Source organism: Dasypus novemcinctus, chromosome 9, assembly GCF_030445035.2.
Source record: "Dasypus novemcinctus isolate mDasNov1 chromosome 9, mDasNov1.1.hap2, whole genome shotgun sequence".
Classification (NCBI taxonomy): Eukaryota; Metazoa; Chordata; class Mammalia; order Cingulata; family Dasypodidae; genus Dasypus; species Dasypus novemcinctus.
The window spans coordinates 123,427,043-123,444,641 of NC_080681.1; the positions used below are offsets into that span (position 1 = coordinate 123,427,043).

Genomic DNA, 17,599 nt, shown 5'->3' on the forward strand with positions numbered 1-17,599 from the left:
CCTGGACTCTGCACTGGGTTTAGGGTTGTCTCTCTTGGGAAGGTGAAAGGTACATTCAAAGTGTAATTTTTTGAAGGTGTGGAAAGAAAGGTTTGGAAAGAAGGGCATGGGCTGTTTACCCCTGAAGCATAAGAGAACTTTTAGGTGAATACCTGGCCACGGAGTAAAGACTAGCTCCTGATCTTCACGGCAGGTAGCTGTGGCCATGTGACTTAGGTTCCGGCTAGTGGGCGTAGAAGAGAGGGGTTGTGTGTAACTTCCAGGCCACGCTGTTAAAGGGAAGCATCCCCTTCCCATCCCCTCTCTTCTCTTCAGCTGGAACGCAGTAAAAAATGGACCAAAAGATGGAAGCTACATGTGGGGAAAAGTGGTCCAATAATTCAGAAGGCACCTGCACCCCGACAAGCACAGAGCTTCCATACCAGCCCCTGGCTCCTACCCAGACTCCTATTTAGAGAGAAACAAACATCTAGCTGGTCTAAGCAGCTGCCATTTCACATCTCTCTGCTACAACGGTCCACCCAAGGAGGTGCAGATCATCCGCTGACCTTGACTTTGCTCTCTCTCTCACAGTCTGCATTCAACCCATCACCCAGTCCTATTGGCTCTACCCACAAAATATCTGGCCATCCAGTATGTGACTAGGCTCATCTCCTCCAGCTCCCACCTGGTCGGCAGCCCCACAGCATCTCTGTCTAGGACTCCTGCTAAGTCCTCCTAACCTTTCTCTTTGTTTTCACTCTTTCTGCCTTTATTCTATTAACAACAGTCAGAATGAGTCTTTTACAACATAAATGAGAATGTAAGTCCCATGGGGGCAGGAATTTATGTTTTGTTCATTGGTATATATATATCCTCATGGTCTACAACACTAATATTCATAAAATGTCATTGATTGTAACCTACAACATTATTCTTGCACCTCCAAGAAAGAAAAGATACTGCCAATTAAACCAAGACAAAATGCCCTAACAATGGAAGAGGACAGAGTAGGAATTCGTTACACAGCCTCTCGGTGCTTTGAGATTTCTTTTGGAGAGATGTAGAGTGTTTCTGACCTTCAACTGCATTGCCTGTGTGTGACAGGCAATCCTTCCAACTCCAAGTTCACTTACCAAATATGACGCAGCATCACAGACTTAGGATTTTTACCTTTTTAAAGCCCCCTAACACACTTGGTAGTTGCTATGCAATAAAATATATCAAATTGTGGTTATTCCTCCAACAACAAACATTTTCTTTACTAATATCAAATTTACACCCCACAGCTATTTCCATTCACCTCTACATAAAAAGCAACATTTGTTTTCAATGCTGAATCAAAGTGTAATTCTTTGAACACATTTTAAACATCAACTAAATTTAAACTGTGTAGCACTTAACTGAAGGGGCAATATGACAGGTATAACCAGGTTCACACATAAACAGGAAATGACAATGGTGTCACACTGCCACCTGACCGAGGGTGATTACACCACCCATTATAAGAAGCATCCCAATTTCAAAAATGTTAAAATGCACGGGGGTGGGGTGGGGTGGATGCGTATCTCAGAAAGGACTGAAATACAGTTTCAAGCACTCAGTGACTATTTGCTGAAAGAATGAATGATTTTCTCTCCTGCTGCTTACCAGGCTCCAGCCACACTTGACCTCCTTGTTGTTCCTGGAGCAGTCTGAGAATGCGTCCACCACCTCAAGGCCCTTGCTGCCCCCTGTACCTGGGGACATTCTTGCCCCAGAGCTACATGGCTCCCTCCCTCTCTTCCCTTAAACCTCCACTCAAAAGCCCCTAAAATCGCATATACCCCACACACCCCCCACTGCCCTCTGTCTCCTTAGACTATTTTAGTATTCTCTTTTTCTTTATTTTCTTTTAAATGTTACATTCAGAAAAGATGAGGTCCCCATATACCCCCCACTCCTCCCACATCAACCTCTTGCATCATTGTGGCACATTCAGTGCACCTGGAGAATACATTTTGGAGCATTGCTGCACCACATGGACAATGGTCTACATTGTAGTCTACACTCTCCCCCATTCCACCCAGTGGGCCATGGCAGGACACACAATGTCCAGCATCTGTCCCTGCAGTACCACCCAGGACAACTCCAAATCCTGAAAATGTCCCCACATCATATCTCTTCTTCCCTCTCCCTACCATCATCGGCTATTATGGCCACTTTCTCCACATCAATATTACAATTTCTTCCCTTACTAATCACAATAGCTCCCCAGCAAAACACCAGTAAGTCCACTCTAATCTATACTCTATTTCTCCATCCTGTGGACCCTGGGATGGTTAAGTCCAGTCTTCCTCTACATCAAGAGGGGGCTTAGATTCCACATGGATGCTGGATGCACTTCTCCTGCTTGCACCTGTAGGCACTCTTGGCTCCCTGGTGTGGTGGTTGATCTTCTTTACCTCCCTGTTAGCTGGCCAGGGTAAGTCCAACAAACCAGAGGGTAGGAGTTGCAAGTATTCTTCATAGCACTTATCACCAAATGACATCTAGGGGTATATTTTTGTTCATCATGTGTCTCCTCCCACTAGAATCAGTGTCTAATACAGAGCAGGTCACCAGTAAATATCACAGAACGAACGACTTAGAGAAAGTCATCCCTACCTCAATACACTATGAGCACCCAGCGAGAAAATACACTCTGTGCAGAGGCCCTCGGCAGGAGTTATCTGGCCTTTTCTGCTATGGGAGTAGGTGGCTATTTGATAAGCCCCCGTCCCAGCAATAACAACTAGAGAATAAATATCCAGGGCTTCCATTTCCCAGCTCAAAAGAGACAAAAAGAATGCTGTAAATGTTACAACTTGCTCTGGTTATTTGCATTTTGGAAGTGGTTTAGTAAAGGGATTAAGAACTCTGGAGTCAGACTCCAGATTAGAATCCATGTTCAACCATTCCCTAGCTGCGTGTCTTTTGGTAAATTATTTAATTTCTATTAGCCTCAATTTTCAAGTCTGTGAAATGGGGATAATAATGATATCAACCTTCCTAAGCAAGTTAAGTGGTCAGCACCTGTTAAAGGCTCATTAAATGTTGGTTGATAGCATTCCCATCATAGCCTGTCTCCTTTCTAAAATGAACAAGGGAGTGGAAGGGAGGCCTAGGAAGCTACATTCCACCTTCCTACCCCAGACTCGGGGAAGAAGAACCCTGGCTATAAAGTCAGAAGTAACAACTATCTATTGGGAAAAAACAGCGCGCTTAGGCCCCGAGGCCTGTTACAAAGAAAGAAAAGGTTAAAGCGGTGGTGGCATTAAAGCAAAAAGGCCGCAGAGGTGGTCTCCATGTTGACTCATCTTTCAATGATCCAAAACTAAGCTCATAAGCTTTGTCCAAAATCTGCTCCTTGTCTGGAATTCCTTATCCCATTCCCAATCCATCCTTCTCCCAAGCTAGAAAGCAAGGGGCTCATCTTTCTTTCCTTCTCTTCTCCCAGCCCCATTCACATCAAACTAATCATTAAAACTGGGTTAACTTAAATCCCTGATATTTCTGATGTCTGTCTGTGCCCCTCCATTCCCACTGCCACGGCCTTAGTTGGGACTCTACAGACTTGCTCCTAGAGAGCTACTGACAGCCTGCTAATTTGTCTCCCAGCCTGCAGCCGCCTTCTTCCAGCCTGCCTTCTCCACCCTTGCTGGTCTTCTAATGGAGGAAAATCCCTCAAAGGCCACTTACAGCCTTACCAGCAAAGCTCAAACTGGTAAGCATTTCTGAAAGCCCTCCAAGACCTGGTGCCCTCATCGGCTGCCACCGCGCCCCCAGGCAAAATCCTGTGCTCCAGTCACACTGCTTAGGGCAGGTACCTGAGCTCGCCACTGTCTCACAGACAGTTCCAAGGGCCCTTCCCCTGGCAACTACTCTGCACAAACATCACTTTTTTTTTTAAGTCTTCACCAGGATGCTCGCACACCAAGTGTCCCTTCTTGGTGCTTTGCTTAGTGTCCGGTGCATCCCTCCACAACAGCACATACCTCACTACAGCTATCTCCACCCAATTACTTGATAATTTCTTTAAAATGAAAAAAAAGGACTGTCTTCTCCCTAACCTAACACATGGTGGGGATCTGCTTTAAAGATGCTTGTTAAAGGAACAATTTTGGGGGGGTTGGGGGGAGGGGTTGCAGGACAGGAATGAGAGTCAGTATCAAAAGGAAAATCAAAAAGACTATAAATCTGATCACATCATGAATGCTGTCACACAAAACACCACTTCTACAGAAAAAAAATTATGCATATCAAACAGAGTGGGTCAATATATTGGGAAGTTATTTACACAGAAACTGTGGTGAATTTATGGTCAGATGTTAGGCAGTAAAATGTAGTAAAAAGAACTTTAGAGTCAGGAGACCTGGGTTTGAATTCCAACTCTGCCACTTCTAAACCAGGTGACTATGGCCACGCTTCTTAAAATCTCAGTTTTCTCACCTGTAAAATAAGGAAAATTATACCTACTTATTGCACTATATTATCAAATGAGACAATGGCTGTAAAGTACCTGGCACAAAGCAAACTTCTAAGGCTGTTAATAACTGTTAGTTCCTTTCCACTTACAGAACACAGCTAAGAAGTCCAAGGTCACAAGTTTAATCTCCATACTCTACGTGGGGAGCAGGGAGGAAACACCTAACTCTCTTTTAAAACCACAGCCACACCCTCAATCCCAGCCAGCCATCTTGCAGAGGAACTAGGTCATAAAGAAGATTTAGAAAAAAAAGAAAGAAAAAAACCTGCAAATCATTTCACTGCAATCTCATCGCCACTGTTGAAAACAGTTTAAAACATCTGCCCTGTTCACAGCATCATCTTTGTATATGAAAAACAACACATGAGTGGGCTATAGGATGAATGTAATATAAATAATGATGCCTTGGAATGCAGGTTCCTGTAAGAGTTAATGAACTTAGTCACGAATCTGCTCTATAATAGAGCCACAAATTCACTGTCCTGTGCTATATAAATAATACATAGCACTGAAGTTAAAGAAGTACTCCACTTACTAAGCACAAGAGAAAAAAACAAAAACAAAAGAATTTAAGATCATCTATGAGTGGGACCAAAAAGTGCCCCAAATGAAAGATCTTTCTAAGGCTCCAAGTCTCGTTATGTTATACTAGCCTTTTTCATAAACTGTATTCTCTTAAATTTACTTTTTGTTAAAATATGAAGTTCTGCCTTGCCTAATTTCCCAGTTTAGATGGAAAAACCACCATCTTGCCCTTTTAGCCCCAAAATGTTTGAATTCAATAATATAAATGTATGTTTTCTAGCCAAATCACTGTGTGTGACACAACAATTTTCCACCAATAAACACACAAAGGCAAAAGCTATGGAACAGTCTCTATTGAGAATTGCTCATCAAATCCCAGAAATAAAGAAACTGGATTTTTTTTTAAAGTTCTAAAGAAAATTTTCCCAAAAACCTATGTGTTCTAAATTCTGCACAGAGTAAAATAATCTGTTATTGAACAGATAATTTGTATTCAGTTCCAACTAGTTTGTTGAAGACAATTGTATATTGATCTTTTATTAGTGAATTTAATTTTTCACATTTATTTTAATATTCTATTGACCTTGAATTTCTTATATCTCCTCCACAAGGTTACATTTGTTCCTTATATGGTAACAAAAAGTTACACCCTCCTCAGGGACTGGGTAAAATGAAGAGACACATTTCAGATAATATAGTATCTTCAACTGGTCTGTAGGCTTTATTGGCTTGAAAACAATTTCTTGGTGAAAACTCAAGTATGTGAAACCTCTACATCAGAGACAATTCTAGAGAAAAAAAGATCAAGATCATCAAGAAAAGAAGTAACTTTGGGAGAAAAGGATTACTAAAAAACACAGACTCTTTGCCTTAAAAATAAATTTCCCATTAAAATTAATACTAAAGGGGGAGAGAGGAGAGGGAGGACATTTTTAAAAACTACATAAAACAAAGCGTCCTCTAAGGGGATCTCTTGACAGTTGCTACCTGACTGAAAGAAACGGCTCGATATTCTTCTAATATTCTTCTAATTTAAGATTACATTCCTGATGCGTTTGAAGAAAACAAAGTCAGTAACCAGAGCAGATAATCCTGACTTTCCAAACTGCTGGGTATCACAACCAACACCTTTATTTGCTTCCTTTCCTACCTGGACAGTAACCCACCTTTCATATACTCTATCCCTGGAGAATTTTAGTTCCCAAGTAAACACCTTGACTACTCTGTAGCTAAAATAAGGGCATAAAAGTCTTATTACAACCAACCTGATGTGATGCAGTATTATGACTACTTTCATAATACTGTTAGGGAAGTTTTACATGAACCCGTGGAAGAAAGGAGGAGGTCTGTGGAAGAGGATGAGGCCAGCAGGGGTCCTGAAAGGGAAGCTCCCAATTTGCAAAAAGGAAGGAAAAAGGCAGGAGAATCACAGGAAATTCCTTGTACTCTAACTGCCACTGTCTTTATGACAATCTTATTAAACAATCTTTAAAACATCAAGAAGGGGATTTACATGACTCTTTTCAGAAATGGGAAGGGAGGGAGTTTACAAAGTCATCTGCTTCCATCTGCTTCCTGTTTAGTCTTTGCTACAGCAAAACACAAGTGTGAAACGGACAATTAGGAAAAGGTAGGATGAAGGAGAGTATGCCAGAAGTCAATATGGTCTGTTATATTATCAGAACTTAACTAGAATTCTCTAAACAGTTGAGAAGATACATATTTTGTTAAATGTCTAAGAATCTGTTTGTAGGTCGCCCTCAAACACAGAGGTATGTTTAATCAACTTATAGAATGAAATGGCCACTCATACTTGGAATTTCAAATATTTCCTTTAAAACATACACCCATCACATACACTGATTCCATCCAAAAGTATTCTTTTAAATTTCTGCATACGCGCCAGCGCACACATACTGTGTGTGTGCGCACACACAAATTTAACTTGATGTAAATCTAGCCCTTCTGCTTGAATACCCCAAAGAAAAGAATGAAAACCTCAAGATGTTCTCCTCTTCTTCATGGAGAAAGAGGACAAGGGGAAAAAAACGGAGACCCTCTCAGGGAATCATTTTATTCTTTGAAAATGTCATCTCCATTCCTTCCCCGAGCCGAAAGGCCAGGCACCACTGGCGCAATATCATCCTTGTCCAAAGGGCCAAAGAGTTGCCAACTAGTCTCCCAAGGTGTCCCCCAACCTCCTCACCTCATCAGCGCTTAGCTCCTCCATCGCTTTCCTCTTAATGGTGAAAGGCGTTAGGGAGAAATCCTTCTGTTCTTGAGACCAAGGCGGGAGGGAAGGAGAGTGGAAGGTGTCGATCGGGCTGTCTGGTCCCCCGAATGGGGGCGGTTTCAGAATTGCATAGTCAGAGGTTAAAAAAATAAGAACACGAGAGGCACTGAACTGCCTTGGCTTCGTTCACTCCAATTGCCCCAGAGCCTCCTACAGCTGCTCGTGCCCTGAGCAGCCTCCTTTGGCCACCACTGCTGCTGCTACCGGGTTATCTTAAGGCGCCACTTATTACACTCTGCTGCCCAGGTTACCCAGTCTAAGAAGCTAGGTCTCCAGCTCGTCTCGTGCCACGAGCCTGCTGCGTCTTCGAGGTGGTGGCGCGGCAGCTGCGCTTCCTCCAGCAGATCCTGCTCTCTTCCCTATCCTTTGCCCCGGGCGGGAACAGTTCGGCTGCAGAGTAGGTGCCCCGAGGTAAGGCGACCCCAGAGCCGCCCAGACAGAGCCCAGCAATGAAGAGGGAAACCCCTCCCCTCCCAAAGCAGACCGGCCACGCCCCGCCTCCGCGCCGGAGCCCGGGCAGGGGGAGGGGGAGGACAGGACTCGCGATCTCTCCCGCTGGAAGAGTAAATCCTCCTATCCCTCCACCCCTACTCTTACCCTCTCGCCCCACCAAGTATTATTCATCAAAACAACAGGGCGGCCATCTTTGAAAGGGATCACGTGGCCCCGCCAGAGAGGCGGAGCTTCTGGGTCCGGGACCGGGCAGCCAATAGGCCGCGAGCGTCGCGCCGCCGATTTCCTCCCCTCTGCGCCCCCTCCCCCGCCCGAGGAGGAGGGGCGAGAGGGGCTGCGGACGCGCGCGGGGGGCGGGGCGAGCGGGTGCCATGGCGACCGCGCGGGGGTGGCGGGCGGCGGGCGCGGCCCAGGTAGGCTGTGGAGCACCCGCACGGGGCGGCCGCCGCGACGCGCCGTTGGGGTCCGCGGGGTCTGGAGGCTGCGGCCGAGGGACAGCGCCGGGCCCCACGCCGCGGGAGATCGGCCTGAAGGGCGCGGACGACCGCGCCTCGGCTTCTCCCTGCGCCTGCGTTGTTCCCGCTCTTGCTTGTTAGTGCCCTGGGAGCCGTGAGGGCCGCAGACGCATCACGTCTCCGCCGCTGAGCCCGCGAAAACGTCTCCTTCTGGGGAGAGCTGGGTCCAGCCTATTGGCTGCTCATGTTCTGAAAACTCTCCACGTTTCCACCGCGTCGAAGAAAGCCCGTGTGGATGAAAACTCCATCACCAGCAGAACTTCAGTTCGTTTTATTTTGCTGGTCTTTCAAAGACAGTTTCTGCTGCTTTGTATTTTTTTTAAAGTGTGTCCAAAAGAAATGTTTAAATATGAACGTATGAATGGATGAAAGATCCAAAAGCTTTGAAATGCACACACATGTACAAGGAAGACGTTCGGAGTCAATAGAAACCCTCCTCAGCTGGATAAGGATAGAAATGTTTTCTAAAATACAAGTTTAAGTCGAACCCTCAAAAGTAACAGCATCATTCAATTCCAGATTTCTCCACATACCAAGACTACACCGTGTCCACTGAATTATAATCTTAAAGATTGCATTCTAGGATTAGAAGATATACAATTTCTTCTCTACATGGTTAAAAATAGTAACCTGACAGATATGTAAGTAATTTGTGAGTAAAATTAGATCACTAAGGGCTTTGCATATTATCTACTCTTCAGGAGAGGAATTCTGGATAAGCAAGAATTTGGCCTGCGGACGACATTAATGTTAATAGGTTCACTTTCCTTTTAATAATATTGAAATACAATTCATATGTTGTAACAGTCACCTTTTATAATGTCCAATTCAGTGATTTTAGTATATTCGGAGTTGGGCAACCATCACCACAATCTAAATTTAGAACATTTTCCTCACCCCTAAAAGAACCCTTCTCTCTCATTAGTAGACCCTCTCTATTTTCACCCAGCAGTCACTCACTAATCTACTTTCTGTCTCTATAGATGTACCTATTCTGGACATTTAATGTAAATGGAATCTTACAAGGTGTAGCCTTTTGTTACTGGCTTCTGTTCAAGGTCATGTTATAGCATGACTCAGTACTTCTTTTTTTTTTTTTTCTTTTTTTTTTCTCTTAATTTAAAGAACAGGAGTTTATTGTCTCCAGTTCTGGAGGTTAGAAGTCTGAACTCAAGGTACTGGTAGGCCAGGCTTTCTCAGAAGCCTGTCGTTTTCTGACAGTACCTTGCGTCCCTCTGTCACATGGTGAGCTGTCTTCTTTGGTCTCCTCCTAGGGGCTTCTACTTTCATGTCCAAATTTCCTTTGCCTTTAAGGACTCCAGACATAGAGGATTAAGACCCACCCTGATTCCACTTGGACTCCTCTTAATAGAAGCTTTGAAGATCCTATTCACAAATGAGTTCACACCCACAGGAGCAGGGGTTAGGACTTGAACAGGTCTTGCCGGGGACATGATTTAGTCCCCAGCAGGCTATCTACCATGTGATATGTAATCTCTTTTTTAAAATTGTATTTTACATTAAGTGGTAGTGCTCTTTTTGTTGGTCTCTTTTTTGTTTATTTTTATTATTGGAAAAATAAAAAATGCTCTAATAATGATTGACATGATGAATGCACAACTATGTAATTATACCAAATACCATTAATTGTACACTTTGGATGGATTTATGCTTTTTTAATATGTATCAATAAAATTGATTTTTAAAATTATCTTTTACTGCATCTGTCCTAGCCTGAGTATCCTAAAAGCAGAGCCCAAGGATGACCTGTCTATTTGGGGATAATTTTAGATGTACAGAAAAGTTGCAACAGAGAGAACTTAAAATGCTGTTTAAGTTCTTTATAGAGATGAAGAGACAAAATAATTAGAGTTTAAGCTTGGGGGAAAAATTTAGGATTCCAAAATGGAATAGAGATAGTATATGTTAGGATCTTGAAAGTAGCCAAGATGGACTATTTTGTGACCAACAAAGTGGTGTGTTGTGGACATATGCTAAGTTGGAATGAGGGTACTAAATTATTTGTATAAATTAAGGAGACAGGACAAGCACCCTTAGGGGGTCTGTATGGAGTGTCCATATTTCTCCTGAAAGGACTGGCCCTGGCTCCTTCCTGTATTCTTCCGCTATTTTTGAGCTTCTTGTTCTTGCTGAATATGCTTGTATTTTGTTTTCTTGAGTTTTGCTCTATGGTTCTTCAACCAAATCTCTACAATGCCAAGATCCGGCAGTCAACACCTCGTTTGAGTGGTTAAAGTCACATCACTAGCATCACCAGCTGGGAAATACCTGAATGGTGTGCCTCCTGATGTGGTGGGAAAGGAGACTTAGGAAGATCCTCTGAGTAGGTCCTCTCTCCATCTTGATCTGTTCAGGTGTTTAGGTCCAGTGACAAGTTCATTCCTTTTTATTGCCAAGTAATATCCCATTGTATTATTGGCTATGGATATGCCATATTTTGTTTATCCATTCATCCATTAAGGGACAGTTTCACCTTTGCCTATTATGGATGATGTTGCTATAAACATTCATGTACAAATTTTTGGGTGTCGTGTTTCAGTTTCTCTTGGGTATATCCCTAGGAGTGGAATTGCTGGGTTATATGGTAACTCTTTAACTTTTAGGGGAACTGCCAACAAGGAAACTTTTGGGAGTGATGGACATGTTTGTGTGTGAATTACACTATAATAAAACATTAATAAGAATGTATCTTTTTACCACTTTGTGGTTGGAGAAAGTGAACTCACTGAAGTTAAATGGCCATCCCCAAATCAAATAAGAAAATAGTTAAGAATCCTGATACTCCTGAGTTCTTTCGCTGTATTAGTCAGCCAAAGGGTTGCTGATGCACAATACCAGGAATCTGTTGGCTTTTTTAAAGGATATTTATTTGGGGTACGAGCTTACAGTTACCAGGTCATAAAGCATAAGTTACTTCCCTTACCAAGGTCTTTTGCCACGTGTTGAGCAAGATGGCTGCCAATGTCTGTCAGGGTTCAGGCTTCCTGGGTTCCTCTACTCCCAGGACTTGCTTCTCTCTGGGCTCAGGGTTTCTCTCTTCCCAGGGCTTATTTCTCTTTCCTCACAAACAAACTCCTCTGTCTTCTTACTTCCCAGAGCTCCAGCTCAAGAACTCCAGCATCAAAACTACAACATCAAAAGTCCAACTCTTTCCTTTGCCATGTCTTTTATCTGTGCCCACCAAGGGGCAGGGACTTAACACCCTACTGACATGGCCCAATCAAAGCCCTAATCATAATTTAATCATGCCAAGGTACGGATCAGTTTATAAACATAATCCAATATCTATTTCAGGAATTCATAACTATATCAAACTGCTACATTTGCTATCACACAAATAGCTCTGCATATGTATTACAAGTTCTTGATAACAATATCTAACACAAAGCAGGTATGCAAAACTGCAGGATAAATTAATGATTAAATATTTATTTGCTAAGTAGTGATATTATAAAAATTATTATGCCACAGTATTTTATTCACCATAGATGTCATGTTCTATCTAACTTTACCAATGATTTCACTTCTTCTGATTTCTTACATGGCACAGAGTTGATTTTTAAAGATTTTTAATTATTTTAAGGCTAGGAAATACATGGATGTGTTTACTGTTTACAAGGGGACCTCACTCTCCCTTTTTTTTCTTCTTCAACTCTAAAGTACTCTTTCTGCAAATACGTAATTTTGTAGAATCACAAACATTACAGATAAGGCCATATAATGTACTTCCCAGGGACTTTTCACAGGATTAATCCCTTTAATACATTTTTAGTGCCTTTTACAATTGTGTTTTAACCCATCTAAATTACGGATTTTCTACTGCTTCCCTTAGGGGAAGCTTTCCCACACTATCATAAATAGCAGCATCTTGGAGATGTTCCTGATACTCAGCCCATATTTTCATTATTTTCCTTAATATTCCCATTGAGCAATTTGTAACCCCCTTGGACCAACAAACCAATCCCTCTGTCTCCCTTGGGAACTACCAAGCATCAGGGCCTTAGATGAAATAGTCCTTAAAATTTCTTGGATATGAGCAAAAGTACTTTTTAGTAACAGTCGCAGATAAAGAAGGTGCAAAGTGAAATGTGAGACTGAAAATTAAAGGTATACATTGGGCAGATTTTGTTATAAGGTTTTGTTTTCTTTTTTTCATTTGAAAATCAAAAATAGCGGTCAAGTCAATTAAAAAGCATTGGGTGAAGGTGAATTGTAGAACTTATCTTTTATGATAGCTTTTATTCAAGTGCCAGAACATAGAGAGCTCTCTGTATCAAAATATGTCTTCCTGTTGGCTCATCTCGCTTTAGATCTACAAAGCTACCCACATCTGTAAGCATATTCTGTCTTTCCTGCTGCCATCAAAAGCCAACCCCTTTACCTGCACCCTGGATTCCCTCTCTTCTCACTTTCTTAAGGTCTTTGGTTCAGTATTTATCCCTTCTGTTCTTCCTCTTCACTGGGTACATAACTGCTCTAGGGAGGTTAAAAAAAAAAAAAAAAAAAAAATGAAACCCTACCTTGACTCCACTTCCCCAGATAACTCTCTTTCTTGGCTTCCCTGGACAGCAGAGCTTCTGTACATATTATTCCCACTCCTTACGTTGCTTCTCAATCCACCCCAGTCTAGCCTCTGTCTGTAAATTTTAAGAAAATTCTCTTGTCAAGTTCACAAGACCAGTTCACATCTATGTCCAATTCCTATTGGCCTTCTCAGCAGCTTTTAGTACAGTTGAGCAATCTTGAAATATTTTCTCCTGCATTGGCTTCCATAAGGCCACTCTCCTGGTTTTCCTATGGCTGCACAGCAGGCTCTTTCTCAGGTTCACTCAGGCTCTTTCACAGGTTCACGCAACCTTTAACTCTTATGGAGCCACAGGGCTCAGCCTCTTCTATCAACACTCTTTCCCTAGGTGTTCTTATCCAGTCCCATGGCTCTACAGAGCATTGATAGATGTTGACTGTGTTGACTGCCAACTATATATATCTCTAGTTAACATCTCTTTCCTGAGTTCCAAAGCTATGAGTCCAGCTGCCTACTTGACATTTACACTGGGCTGCCTAAGGTACACTTCACCTCCACACATCTGCTTCCCTCCAAGGTGAAGTGTCATCATTAGTCAGCCAGTTGCCTAAGCCAAAATTATCATTCATCCTTGATTCCCCTTTTTCCTCATGCAGCAAATTGCAATCTGTTGTTAATACAAATCATCATAAACCTATTACTCTCTTCTTTCCAATTTTTCTGTGAACCTTGAATTCAAGCTACCATCTCTTGTGTAAACTACTTCACTGCCCTCCTAATTGGCATCCCTGTTTCCCTCATGTACCTTTTCAATCTTACAATTCAGAAAACAGAATGACCTTTTTAAAACATAAATCAGATCATGCAATTCACCTGTTCAAAATCTCTCAGTGACATCCCTTTGTTCGTTGAACAATACCCAAGTTCCTTTTCAGACCTATAAGGCAGAATAATGCTTTCCCCCCAAAGATGCTCACATCCCAATCCCACAAGTCCATGAAAATGTAACCTTACTTGGCAAAAGGGACTTTGCACCTGTGATTAAATTAAATATTTTTGAAGTAGGGGAGATTATCTGGATTTTCCAAGTAGGCCTAATGTAATCACAAGGATCTTTAAAAGAAGAGGTCAGGAGGGTTCAGAAAAGGAGATGACAACAGAAGGAGAGGTTGGAGGAAGGAACTTGAGCCAGAGAATGTGAGTAGCCTCTAGAAGCTGGAAAAAGCAAGCCAAGAAACATATCCTCCCCTAACGCTTCCAAAAGGAAGGCAGCCCTGCTGACCCATTTTACACTTCTCACCTCCAGAACTGTGAGTGCATTATTTGAATCCACTAAATTTGTGATAATTTGTTACAGCAGCAATTGGAAACTAATACACGGCCCTATGGGATTTGGCCACCCCTTTCTCTTGCTCATCTCATACCACACTCCCTTTCTCCTGTACTTCAATCCCTCTGGCATTCATGCTTCAATGAGCCAAACTCTTCTCCTCCAAAGCCTTGGCACTTGGTGTCTCCTTTGCCTGAAAAACCCTTCCCTTGTCTTCTTGCATGGCTGGTTCCTTCTTATTCTTCAGTTCTTAGCTCAAACATCACCTCTGCATTCAAGCATTCATTTGACAATTGAATGCCTCAGTGCTGTTCCAGGTGCTGAGAATACCACGTCTATGTTTTTGTCCTCCAGGAAGCAGTTGCCAAGATAGAATGAAACAAGCAAGACATTTATTGGGGGAAATGCCTGTGAAGGATAAAAAGGAGGGCATAGGAAAAGGTTCAGAGAGCCTTCAGGCCATGGTGCAGGTCTGATTCCAGTGAAAGGAGTTGGGGAAGGAAGGAGGATTGAGCAGAGTCTCACACGGCAGAGCCTTTCTAAGAAAGTGTCAACCGAACTCAGGGGCATCCTCAAGCCAAAGGCGCCGTTAGAGGGGCCCCAGCTCCCACAGGAACGGGCCTGAATTCGTACTTCACTTGGCAAGTGGGAGCAGCTGGGGGAAGGGTGACCTTCTCACCAACATGGTGTTGGATCCAGAGGGGTGATAGCGGGTCTCATCAATCTACCATGCTCCCCTCAGCAAGAGATCTGAGTGGCACATTTTCATGCTCCCACAAGTTAGGGGGAAGCACACCCTACTCCTTATGTTTCCAGAGAGGAGAGAGGATTTTTATGCCACTTCTGGCTCCACTCCTAGGTCACTCACTCTTCCTCTGAGTAGAAGGAATAAGTTTATCTGGTTGGATTTGAAACTTAATGCAGTTGGGCTCTTCTCCTTCTGATCTGCCTGCTTGCCTTCCAAGTGGAAATTCTAGTCTGCTCTCCTTGTAGAAGCAAGTTAACTGGGGCAGGCTCTGTCCCTGTGGGAGGCCTGTGGTTGTCAACTGTACCACTGACAAGTTGGGATAAGTGTTTCTAATTCAGGGATAAAGCATTAGCTCATTAATAATAAAGCTGATGCTTTTTAAGAAAATCTCCTCTCCTCCTCTTTCTCAACAGGTTCCAGATTGAGAGTCCCTGCCCCACCCCAAGAAATCCCACAATGAACGAGCCATATGCTCATGGGATTTACACACTAGCAGTGATTTAGCCTTCCTTGGCCACTGTGATGATTAGGCTATTGTGTCAACTCGGTCAGGTAATTGTGCCCAGTTGTTTGGTCCAGCAAGCACGGGGCTAACTGTAATACAAGGGCATTTATGGACTTTAGTCACCATTGGCTTTGCTGCAGTGGTAAATCATAGATAGCTGGTTATAATTACATCAACCAGGGAGATTGCCATCAGCAATGAGTGGCGCTTAACCCAATCAGTTGAATCCCTTAAAAGGGGAAGTGATTCCAGCATTGAGAGAGAATTTCCCAGCTCGTCTTTGGACAGCCAACATCTTTCAGAACTCGTCAAGAACCTTCACTGGACATTCTTTGCAGCCCCTGGTTGCAGCCTGCCTGCGGAACCTGGACTTGTGCATCCCCACGGCTGCATGAGAGACTCTTATAGACTCGCGTACTATTGACAGGTATCTCTTGTTGACTCTGTTTCCCTAGAGAACCCTGACTAGTACAATCACTCTTTCTAAAGTCACCTCCTTTTAACATATTCCCTCTTTAGTCCTTTCATGACACTTAGGAAAATTGAAAAGAATTTCATTTGCTTGTTCATCTATTGCCTTTGGGCTCCTGTGAGGATGAATTATTTGAAGTCAAAGACCTCATCTGGGGAAGCAGACTTGGCCCAGTGGTTAGGGCGTCCGTCTACCACATGGGAGGTCCACAGTTCAAACCCCGGGCCTCCTTGACCCATGTGGAGCTGGCCCATGCATACTGCTGATGCGCGCAAGGAGTGTCGTGCCACGCAGGGGTGTCCCCGCATAGGGGAATCCCACGCGCAAGGAGTGTGCCCTGTAAGAAGAGCCACCCAGCGCGAAAAGAAAGTTCAGCCTGCCCAGGAATGGCGCTGCACACACAGAGAGCTGACACAAGATGACACAACAAAAAGAAACACAGATTCCCATGCCACTGACAACAACAGAAGTGGACAAAGAAGAACACACAGCAAATAGACACAGAGAACAGACAACTGGGGTGGGGGGGAAGGAGAGAGAAATAAATAAATCAATCTTTAAAAAAAAAAAAAGGGCCTCAACTGGTGAAACCCCAGTATCTAGGAAAGTGCATGACTACTTAAAAATATTTACTGAGCACTGACTAGGTAGAGAGGTAGAAGAGTAAAAAAAAAAAAGGAAAAACAAAAGTGCCTGCCCTCAAGGAGCCTTCATCCCACTGGGGGAAACATATAATAAGCAGAATAGCTAAGTAAATTGTATGGTCTATTAAAGTGTAACAGGTGCTTTAGAGAAAAATAAAGTCTGGGGAGTGGGGGATAATGCTAGAGATGGATGTTTCCATTTTGAAAAGGGTAGTAAGAGAAGATTTCATTGTATAATATATGAAGAAAGACATGAAGGGAGTGAAGTGAGCCAGGGAGAGCATCTGAGGCAGAGGGACTAGAAAACACAGAGACCCTGCACCGGGGGTAGTCCTGACAGGTGGCCAGTGTGGCTGAAGCTGAATGGGCATCAAGGAAAGAAGTGGAAGACCATGTTGGCGCCTTTTAATGCTAAGATGGGAGCTTAAAATTGGAGAGTTGTTTGTTTTTAGATTTATTATTTATTTCTCCCCACCCCCTTGCTGTTTGCATTTGCTGTATCTGTTGTTCTTTTTTTCAGGAGGCACTGGGAACCAAACCTGGGACCTCCGATGTGGGAGGTAGGTGCCTAATTGCCTGAGCCACCTCCGCTCCCTGCTTTATTGTGTCTCTCATTGTGTTTTCCTTGTGTTTCATTGTGTCATCTTGTTGCATCAGCTCGCTGCACCTGACCGGCCCATCTTGTCAGCTTGCTGTCTTGCTCATCTTCTTTTAGGAGGCACCAGGCAATGAACCTGGGACCTCCTGTATGGTAGGCAGGAGCTGGATTGCTTGGGCCACATCTGCTTCCCTGGAGAGTTTTGAACAAAGGAGTGACATGATCTCCCTTATGTTTTAGAAGGATTGCTCTGAATGCTGTGTTGGAAATAGATTGTAGGGGAGCAAGAGTAGAAAGCAGAGAGACCCATTAGGGGAGAGATGCAATAATCTAAGACGGCTCAACTAAAGATGGCAGCAACAAAAGCGGGGGGGGGGGGGGAACTGGGTGGATTTGGGATATATTTTAAAGGGAGAGTCAACAGAATGTGGGTTGGTGTACAAGAAAAGAAGAGATGACTCTACCTATGAAAAGAAGGATGAAC

The 17,599-nt window shown here is 43.3% G+C and overlaps 1 protein-coding gene across 3 annotated transcripts in view; it reads right to left on the bottom strand.

The window, feature by feature from the left end:
- UBE4B (ubiquitination factor E4B) overlaps positions 1 to 7,976 on the bottom strand; it is a 164,718-nt gene extending 156,742 nt beyond the window's left edge. Inside the window, exons 1-2 of one of the 3 annotated variants that reach the window (XM_071217794.1) lie at positions 7,218 to 7,976; positions 4,373 to 4,449 (exon numbers count right to left, since the gene is read on the bottom strand). Coding sequence is in view for 2 of the 3 variants with exons in the window: in XM_058304453.1 (XP_058160436.1) it covers positions 7,902 to 7,928 (27 nt within the window). In the remaining variant the exon portion in view is untranslated. The remainder of the gene's footprint in view (positions 1 to 4,372; positions 4,450 to 7,217) is intronic. The other 2 variants (XM_071217793.1, XM_058304453.1) reach the window with 2 other exon arrangements.
- Between the last annotated feature and the right edge of the window lie 9,623 nt (positions 7,977 to 17,599).